Source organism: Anarrhichthys ocellatus, unplaced genomic scaffold, assembly GCF_004355925.1.
Source record: "Anarrhichthys ocellatus isolate YVR2014 unplaced genomic scaffold, GSC_Weel_1.0 scaffold1295, whole genome shotgun sequence".
NCBI classification, from domain to species: domain Eukaryota; kingdom Metazoa; phylum Chordata; class Actinopteri; order Perciformes; family Anarhichadidae; genus Anarrhichthys; species Anarrhichthys ocellatus.
This window is the reverse complement of record NW_022281269.1, coordinates 2,070-12,021: the sequence shown is the minus strand read 5'-3', so window position 1 is coordinate 12,021 and position 9,952 is coordinate 2,070. Positions and strand designations below refer to the sequence as shown.

The 9,952-nt window shown below is 44.2% G+C and overlaps 3 protein-coding genes across 3 annotated transcripts in view; 1 reads left to right on the top strand and 2 right to left on the bottom strand.

Moving 5' to 3' along the window:
- The first annotated feature begins 30 nt into the window (after positions 1–30).
- Positions 31–3,024, top strand: LOC116377474 (conserved oligomeric Golgi complex subunit 5-like). Its single transcript, XM_031839116.1, has 3 exons — positions 31–187; positions 483–562; positions 2,249–3,024. The coding sequence occupies exons 1-3, from the start codon at positions 35–37 to the stop codon at positions 2,373–2,375; spliced, it is 360 nt and encodes a 119-aa protein (XP_031694976.1). The 5' UTR covers positions 31–34; the 3' UTR covers positions 2,376–3,024.
- Positions 3,025–3,301: 277 nt separating this feature from the next.
- Positions 3,302–5,588, bottom strand: LOC116377475 (NADH dehydrogenase [ubiquinone] 1 alpha subcomplex subunit 5-like). Its single transcript, XM_031839117.1, has 5 exons — positions 5,471–5,588; positions 4,667–4,711; positions 4,391–4,507; positions 3,784–3,849; positions 3,302–3,500 (listed from the first exon to the last, which is right to left on the bottom strand). The coding sequence occupies exons 1-5, from the start codon at positions 5,489–5,491 to the stop codon at positions 3,399–3,401; spliced, it is 351 nt and encodes a 116-aa protein (XP_031694977.1). The 5' UTR covers positions 5,492–5,588; the 3' UTR covers positions 3,302–3,398.
- A 445-nt stretch (positions 5,589–6,033) lies between these two features.
- LOC116377473 (zinc finger protein AEBP2-like) overlaps positions 6,034–9,952 on the bottom strand; it is a 5,982-nt gene continuing 2,063 nt past the window's right edge. Inside the window, exons 2-7 of the mRNA XM_031839115.1 lie at positions 9,222–9,329; positions 8,925–9,111; positions 7,630–7,754; positions 7,441–7,508; positions 6,649–6,762; positions 6,034–6,539 (exon numbers count right to left, since the gene is read on the bottom strand). Of these exons, the coding sequence (XP_031694975.1) occupies positions 6,527–6,539; positions 6,649–6,762; positions 7,441–7,508; positions 7,630–7,754; positions 8,925–9,111; positions 9,222–9,329 (615 nt within the window). The 3' untranslated portion in view covers positions 6,034–6,526. The remainder of the gene's footprint in view (positions 6,540–6,648; positions 6,763–7,440; positions 7,509–7,629; positions 7,755–8,924; positions 9,112–9,221; positions 9,330–9,952) is intronic.

Sequence of the window (9,952 nt, the reverse complement as noted above, 5' to 3'; positions counted from 1 at the left end):
CACACTATATTATATTGTGTCCATTGTACACTATATGATATTGTGTCGTTTGTGTTCCAGGCCACTGCTGTTTCAGACCAGCGAGCTGATAGCCAGCAGTCCAGCTGTGGGTGACCTGATCCCCTACAGCACCCTGCTGCATTTCTTCTTCACCAGAGCGCCATCTGAGCTCAAGTCCCCTCACCAGGCCAGTACACACACACACACACACACACACACACACACACACACACACACACACGTTTGTCTCTTTTGAGGACCATCCTTCCCTAGCCCCTAATCCCAACCTTAACCATCACAACTAAATGCACCAACCTGAATCCAGTTCAAACCTGACCTTTAGTTAAACCCAGTCTTAACCTTCCAACAGTTATACCAGTGATGGGTGGCCAGAGGTCCTCACAATGCAGTTACGTCGTCACCACGGCGGTGCTTTGCAGTGTGTGTGACTATACCTGCTAAACATGTGTTCTCCCCCACAGAGAGCAGAGTGGTCCATCGCCCGTTACTCCCAGTGGCAGGATGATCATCCCTCTGAGAGAGACAGGCTCACTCTCATCAGGTGACCTTCTTATCATTTGCTTATTCCTGTTATAGGTCAGTGTGCTGCTACATGACAGGGAAACCACACATCTAAGGCTCTGTCTGCCTGTCCTGCTAGATCAGGGGTCACTAATAGGAGGACCGCAATCCGGGTTCGGACCCAAACGCCGTTGTATCCGGACCCTGGACCTTAGACATTACTGTGATGTTCTGGACCTTTAATGACTGGACCTCGCTGAACTTTAATGGAATACCTCTGTGCTCGACCCATCCCATGAATAGCTCAGAGAGCACTGACATGATGAACATCGTACACAGACTCTCAGCTCACTGCATGTGAACTGTGGTGAATGATCAGCCTCTGGTGGTGAACTGTGTGTTGCTTGTTGCTAACTCACATTTCTCTATACTGATAACTGATCAGATATTTATCTGAACCAACATGCAGCTCAGCACAACAGTTCATCTCACATCCAGAATGCACTCAAACAAAACGCTGTCAAATGTCCGTATCAGACCAGTAGTCTCAATGCCACCAGTAAGACTGTCCCTCATATTAAGACATAACATCAGTGACAATCCTAAACCAAGACTCCGATACCACAGATTAGAACACGGGCTCTTCTGGGTTCTGCTGCCTGACGGTGTCCCAGAGATGAATCAGAGCTGCTGCAGTTCACTTCATAGTTTCTCTTGTTTTTGCCGTTTTTGAGTCGTCATTCCAAGTGCACAAAATTAAAGTATATTAATCCCAGTAATGCAGTACAGAACTATACATATTCACTATACATACATGTTTAGACATGCTACAGATATAGAAATACAACATCAACCATGTCTTCTGCATTTGTTCTCAGCCACATCACACGTGTGCGTCTCTTAACGCTCCAGGAAACTCTTTCTGTGTGCTGACATCTAGCATGCATTGTGTCCAAGAGGGACCTCTGACCATGTGGCTTGGAATCAGAAAAGAATTCCTCTATGGCGTTGATGGATGGAGAATAAGTTGGAGAAAAAAGAGGCCAAAAAACCTACATTATTATTTTAAGAGTGAAGGAACTATTCATTCCTTAGACCATTGGGAATGGCACTCGTCACCTTTGGGAACTCACCGAAAGCTTGTAAGCTAACCATTGTTGATCTAAATCAAAGACAGATTTAGTTTACCACAATGTTACTTCTCCATGACATTGCAAATAAAAGATATCATACATACTTGTGGCTTCTACAGGAGCATCTGCATCACAATGTCGTAGCTCCTGTCTAGGTCTACCTGGGATGGTGACGATATTATGGCTAATAATCAAAGTACTCGATGCAGAACGTGAATGGGATTTTCACTTCCGGATCCCCACTGCTGAGCTCAATGGAGTAATGTTTTGATGAGCAGGTCCGTGGTAAAAATGGATGTAATCAAAGCAGGGTTTAGAATATAGGATAAAGGAGTAAGGATGCACACAATGCATTATGGGGAGGAACACTTGATGCAAACACAACTTGTGATAATCGTCCCATTCAATGAAAACATTAACCAACTCTAGGGTCAACATGAGTACATCTGCACACACACCTGTTCCTCTGTCCTCTCTGAGACGTGTGATACAATCACTCTCATGGCAAAGCATGCAGTACATCATTAGTTATTACTGGATGAAAACTGTTCATAACCAACAACTGTGCTGTTTCGTCTCTGTTCTCCTTTAAGGGGCGCTCTGGAGGCCTATGTGCAGTCAGTGAGGGCTCGCCAGGGGAAGGAGTTTGCTCCCATCTATCCCATCATGCTCCAGCTGTTACAGAGAGCCACCAGTGGCTCACAGGACATGCGAGTCTGAGGAGGACGACACAGCGTCATAGTATCTGAGCATGAAGTGTGCTCCAGGGTATGTGGAGGCACAGGATGTTGTGGATGTCATTATGCATTCGTACAAAAGGCCTCCATTATTATTTATGACTCTTCCAGCTGAAACGTGATCTTTCATACTATTACTATTCTGACTTGATCAGGACACTTTGTTGTGGAGGGATACATGGACGTGTGTAGATTCTCATGATGAACTAAACATTTGGATTTGCCACATTAACTGGATTTATCTTTGAGTGACCAAAGCTGGAAATCATAAAACGTGTCCTTTTTAATTAGGGGCCACATTTAGATCTGAAGTTCACAATGAATTCTATTTAAACTCTTTTTTTCAGCGCTGTCATTTACATTTTCTGATTCTTGGAAAGAGATGCTATGCGGTACCATGATGGATATTCACACACACAATGTTCCAAGTGGTCCAATGTAGCGTTGGTTGTTTGGAAGCAGGAGGGTTCTCCCTCGTCTCAGACTGCAGCAGCACGGCGGCGTGTTAAAGTACAGCAGGAATCCGCGCTGTGGCCTTTCTTCCCCTCTGGATGCAGCAATAGCCTCCTGCTCATGTCTTTAAAGGACGAAATCCAAAGCTTATTTCGATCGCTTTTTGATTTAGAATCAAATTCGTGACACCCCTAATCATATTACTGACACTAACACTTTATTATCCAGTTATGATCTCTGTGGAAAGCTGAATGCAAAGACTCTCTGCTGTTCGTATGAAGGGCTTTGTTATCCTCACATGGATGCGTACGAGTGTCTCTTCCACAATATCTAAACTGAAGAACCATTCTTCTTTACGTCAATGGATTCAGCTTTCTCCAGACACTGCTGTGTGTAACTCGTGGTGTATATAGTAGTTCTGTCACGTTCATCAATGACTCCTGAGAATAAACGGGGAAATGTTTGCACAACTTTTATTTGTACAGGACTTCATTAGAAGCAGAGGTATGATCTCACACACAGACGTATGACATGAGCGCTTCACAAAGTGGACTCAGACGGGCCACTTCCATTGGTTGGGAGGAGGCTCTTCTGTCAGGGGCTCCCATGGTTTCCACTCAGACATCTTCCTGGACAGAGCCAGCTCACATTCCGCCTGCACACAGGACACACATCCAGGAACGCTTTGATGAACTGATTAAATGAACCCTTCAAGATAAGAATCCATCTACACACACAGAACCATGTTTCCCTGGAGACAAATATACAGAACAAGGTACAAACATAGTGTGAAGTAGTGCAACAGACACACTTACTGTATGATCACCACGTCTAAACTTTAACATGACGTACAACGTGGTTTGTTTAGGCTTCATGTCTAAATGACAACTGGCCCAACATGTTAATGTGCATCAAGAAATGAAGACGTATCGACCTACCTGGAAAATTACTTCTTCAATCTGCCCACAGTTTATCTTCTTCTCCAGCTTCTCAACATCAGCCTCCTATGAAGAGACACACATTGATCATATGAAAACACACACACACTCACACACACTCTCCAGCACCACGAGGGGTTGGCTGGCTCTGTGGTCTTTGGCTTTCAGCTAACATGGTAACCTCTGCTGACTAGTCCCATCACTGGATCAGACTCATGACAGGACTAAATATGGAAGAGACGATCCATAAATCAGAAGATAAAACACTCGCACAGTAGATTATTTATGAGCGGTTCGTTTCTTCTCTGCGTTGGCAGCAGAACACGTACGTCACATATTCATAACAGTTCATAAGACAAACAAGCAGCAACACTCACTGACACTGAATATTATTTTAAAAGACATTTGATTGACCTACTGTAATATTATTCTCTATCTTTTTCTGCTTCTTTAACATATTTCCTTGCAGGTATCACCGCTTCATGTCATATCAAATACTCAGAGCCCTCATGTGAACTAGAAGTGACTGCCTGGCGTTGGATAATGAGAGCAGTTCTCTGGGTTCACAGGGAGTCTAACGAGAGCCACACCGAGTCTACTTACTCACCGCTTTGACGTGGTTGAACCTCTCGCTGACCAGCTGCTCTGTGTACTTCCTGTAGGCTGCGTCCTGCGGCATAGTCTGCAGTGACGCCAGGATCTTCGAGTACAGAATCCTCAGACGCTGAGAGAAGACCAGAGCAGATCAGTCGGTGGCACAAACAGATTCTACTAAAGGCCCTCTAGTGTTTAACAGTGAAGGCTGGTGAGCCATGATGAAGTGTATTTGTGGTGTCATGTGATCACGGTTTGTCACCAACACATCTAGGGTGACAATCCTCACCTCGTGGGGATTGTGGGACACGGCCAGGCCGACCAGGCCGGTTGTCTGGAGGAGAGAAAGAGTCAAACTTCATTCTGACCAACATTGTGGATTTGCTTAGACAACGTAGTTTATGGATACAGCTTTAAGAACATTTAATCATTTAACAAATCAAATCTTTTTTTAAGTAGCACATATAAAACACTCAGCTCAAGTATTGTAAATGCCAACAATCAATCATTTGTATAATTGGACAGAATTGATGCTATGATGTCATGTGGTGGTAGTGATGTGATGTGAATGAGTTAAACTGTTGGATCGACAGACAGTAGAACAATGACATCAATGATCAGTGTTCCACAGCTCAACGAGGCTTCACTAGTCAAGTTACACCTCATCATTTTATACAGACTTTTGAAAGTAGATTGTTACTATTATTTTCATTTTAAACACTTAACGTTGGGTAAATAAATTAGCTCCAGATTCTATGGATGAACAGCAGAGTGTCGTAGTAATGCTAAACTAACTGACCGCTAATTGTAATTATTCCACGTTTACAGTGTGAAGGAGGACTTTGTTATCGTAACATAATGCTTAGCTACTGCTTTAGTCTAACGTAACCAACCTGTGGAGAGCTGTGTTCGGTCTGATCTGGCAGCCTGACACTGCTAACCCAGCTAGCTAACCCAGCGTCTCGTTTTCACTGCGCGTGTGTAACTCAACCACGTTAGTCCAGCTTCCGACAGTGTAGTGCAACAATGACAGTCTGTACTGCATTCTTTACTGCTTTATATCGCGAACATAAAACATGACCTCTACTCGTACCTTTTTCAGCAGCCCAGCCATTCTTCTCTGCAGTCAGGTCGACTTCCGTCCACTGAATATGACGTCAGCGATTATTGTGCTGGGAGACAACCTACAGTAGCATCGGAGGCCCGGTGTCTTTATTGTACCTTCCATATAAATAGTGATTATCCATAGCTTAGTGAAAAGAGGCCTAATTATTATTTCTTAGTTAACTTTTGCAATTTCATATTGTAATATATATTACTGACAAGATCATGTCAGCGATTTATTGAAAAAGCAGTGTTTAGTTTTCTATAATAAACATTTGAGGCAGGATTCATGTTTTGTAATTTGTGCACAGCGTTCTTTGACTTCAGGACAAACCCGTTCCTTATATTATAGATTAAATTAACAGCATGGCTCCCTCTGCTGCCCGTCAGCGGACTGTTTCCTCATTCTTTATATCGTTTTAGCATCTTCCTAATTTCGTCCCATCCATGTCTGACCAGGCCGACGTTCTGCATCACACTGTAAGTAGCACAGGCTTTCATCAAATTGATTGACATTGCAGGCCAGTCACAACCACGTTACATTTTGAAATGTGTCGTGTAAATAAAGACTTCAGACTCAGTGGTTGGAAAAAAAGTTTAATGACATCAAACCAAGCAATGCCAGCTATATGCACATAACCAATATTATCAGTTTTTAAAACATCTATTTCAAATGTTTGGCAGAAGAAAAGACATCTATCTACAGTACGGTAAAAAATTAAAAGTATAAAAATATATTACAAATCTCAAGTATTTACAAAGACAGCTTCTCTCTACATGTGTCTGACTGTCTACAGTTAGTTTTCAGTCTAGTTACCTAAAACAAGCAACATCTCCTACACGCCCTCTGCAACTCAGCACCTAATGCAGAAAACAGTGGTGGCCTTGGACGGCCATGACAAAGAGGTCACTAAACTCTCAGCATCCTCTGGGAGAGGGAGGGGGGAAGAAGAGGAACAAAGATAGAGACGAAGAGGAGACGATCTCCTCCTCCTCCTCCACGTTGGCTTAGCAGGAAGTGACAGTAGAGTTCCTCTGGAGGTGGTTAGAAGAACATCCTACGGCAGAAAGAAGGTTTAGATACTCATCTCTGGTGTTTCTACCAACATCCAAATGCACGCACGCACAGGCACACACACACGCACACACACACACACACACACACACCTGTAGATGTTGGGGTCCAGGAGCACAGCTGTGTCTGTGGGGAGCTTGGACAGATGAACCACCTGGGTCTTCTGCTGCAGTCTGTCGCTCTCATTCACCCACACATCTGGCAGTCTGACACACAGAGAGAAATACATTTACACTGGATCAAAGATCACATCTGGAATGTAGTTCTCCTCACATGCAAAATATGTTTTCTTTTGAGTGAACAGTGGAAAGCTTGATGTTCTCACAAGATTTGCTCTTGAGCTACAATGTGATCTAAAAAAAAGAAGCCAATCACCTCATCTTATCTTCATTCAGCCTTTAAAACAGCAGCTGAATGAACTCAGAAGAGAGTCTAGTCCACTCTCATCCAAACATGCTCTACAGGGGAACTGATGCTCATTTTGCATTTATGGAGACGCATTTCTTTCCTAATGTAAGTCGATGAGAAAAAGTCTCTTCTGGCCCCATTGCCTCACATGACGAGGTCATCACAGTTGAACCACTGTGCGAACGGACTCAGTGACAGTAGTGTGGCTAAGTGGATAGCAGGGCCGTCCTTCAATCAGGGTCGGCGGTTCGATCCCCGGCTCCAGCTCCGCTAGTCGCATGTCGATGTGTCCTTGAGCAAGACACTTAACCCCAAAATTGCTCCTGTAGTTGTGCCTACGGTGTAGAAATGTGGTAGAATCTGAATTGTAAGTCGCTTTGGATAAAAGCGTCTGCTAAATGACTGTAATGTAATGCAATCCATATCCTGGTATTTTGATGGACTGCTGGCGGGACAGAGTGATGAGGAGGACTTACATGTCTTCAGGTGTCCAGTGCAGCAAGACCTTCACTTTCCCAGAGTCCTCTTTCCTCCTGGCTATTACCTGAACATACACAGACACACAGGCATGAGGTACTGCTGTGCTGCACAGCGTCACATGAATTGTGTGTGTGTGTGTGTGTGTGTGTGTGTGTGTGTGTGTGTGTGAGTGTGTGAGAGCCCACCGTGCTGTGGAAGACCACACTATGTCCGTTGCCCAGGCTCTCAATATGCGTTGCTAGGTTGAGGCAGATGGCTCGATGGCGGATGGCGTCCATGGTCTGAGCATCAAAGAAGTCATGAGGTCGGGCTGGAAACAAACAAATAGTTTCAATAATACAGAAATAACAGATTTAAAAATAAATAAATGATCTGACCTAAAACATCAGCCACATGATGTCGTCTCTTTGATGTCAATCACAGCAGCTAGCAGCACTAGCTCCTGAAGTCGCTAAACCTAGCAAGCCACCAAGTCAGCAATGCTGACAGCCACGCCCCCAAAATGATCATCATGAACGTAAACAACCAGCGTGGCTACACAGCCGTCAGGCTAGCAGCGAGTGCACGAAGTAATCTTCGTCATCAATTACAAAGAAACGCAGAGTTCCATGACGGCTTCCTGGTGAAAGCATGTATTCCCTGAAGAACATGCTAAAGAAAAGCTAAAGTGTGAAAGTATTAATAGAGCAGATCTACGATGAGGTCGTCTCCACACCAAACACACAAGTATAGAACTTTCACTCAGCAACAGCTGTAATGAGGTCAGTCCCTGCCTCCTCTAGTCCATGTCTTCTTGGACACTTAACCCCGCATTGCTTAGGTACTGTAGGTTGTGAGATGTTGTATGAATGTTAGAGTCCTGATGGGCAGGTAGCCCTGTCATCAGTGTGTGAATGGGTGAATGACGACATGTAGTGTTAAAGAGCTTTGAGTGGTCAGAAGACATGAAACGCTATACAAGTCCATTTTCTATTTAATGACACGCTACAGTCACAGAGCTCCATGTCCGAGTATAGATTATTAGCAGACCCTGCATCCCATCAGGAGCACAGCATGAGAGTTTAAAAGAGGACTTTGTATCAGAGGTCTGTCCTCCAGAGTAAAGCTTCCTTCTCTCCTAGAGTCACCTGTAGCTGGAGGAGAAACACCAGTGCATAAGCTTTTATCTAGGACTAGAATCTAAGCCTCCACAAACCAGTCAAGCTCTATTTCACATACAAGTTTGTTGGAAATGTCATCACTTCAGCATTTTATTCTATTAGATATTTGTGTGAAATGGTCATAATTGGTGACCTTTGACCACCAATATGTGATCCGTTCATACCGACGTGCACGTTTGAGCCACAGTTGAAGAAATACTCTTCAGGAGTTTCTGAGGAATCAGATTCACAAGACTGAAAACATGAATAAAAATGGAACACCGTGAAAATGTATTTGGATGTAAAGGTGTGTGTGTGTGTGTGTGTTGCGTTGCACTTACGGAGGGAGCGCCTGTGTTTGTTCTTGAGTTTCCTCCTCTTGTTAAGGCCGGCCTTGGATGGAGACTCCTCCTTCACTTTGCCCTGATTGGACACTTTGGAGGAGCCCTGGGAGCTGAAGTGAGTGGGCACGTGACGGGCCAGTCCCCCCTGAGAGGCAAAGGTGGCGTTGCAGCCTCCCACCACACACTGCAGGAACACAGTGAAGTGAGAGGGTAGACAGGGTTACAGGTACGTTTCCACTGTGGTTCATGGCTGACTGGACATCATTGTCTCTGTGTGTGTGTGTGTGTGGTCACCTTGAACGGCTTGTCTCCGCTGTGGGTCAGCATGTGTCTCTGCAGCCAGCTCTGACTGGTGGACGGTGTGTTGTACACCTTGCAGCCCTTCCACAGACACACAAAGACCTGTGGAACACACACACATACAAGCGCACACTGATCAACACACAGAGAGCAGCGGTGTGTGATTACTGTAGAAGAACAAAAGACCATCTATAACATGACAGAGAAGCCAGAGGGACTTTCAAACTTGAGTCTATTGAAGAACTTAGTCGTCAGTATACTCCGACAGAACCACATGTCAGATAGTTAAATAACTTCTCTAAATGTCTTTTTATTCATGAGATCTATCTCAACAGCAAATACAAAGAACACAGCGTGTACATTGTGTTGTTGTTCAATCCACCACGGGTCTTCTAGTTTGCTTAAACGTTCTGGTCCTCCAGATGTGGAGGAATGTTGAGAAGGCTCTTTTAGTTTCTGGGGTAGTTCTGGAGATGAACTCCTCTAGTCCATCACACAGAGAGGATACACTCTAAAGCTCTGCTGCTGCTCTAGTGTGTACTAGAGGTTGTCAGAGGGCTGGTATCAAGTGAAGTTCTCCTGTTAATCAGTGTGCCATTTCAACATTCAGGTTAACTTCAAGTTGAATTTATGACAGATATCTATATACAGTGGGTACGGAAAGTATTCAGACCCCTTTAAATGTTTCACTTTGTTTCATTGCAGCCATTTGCTAAAATCAAAAA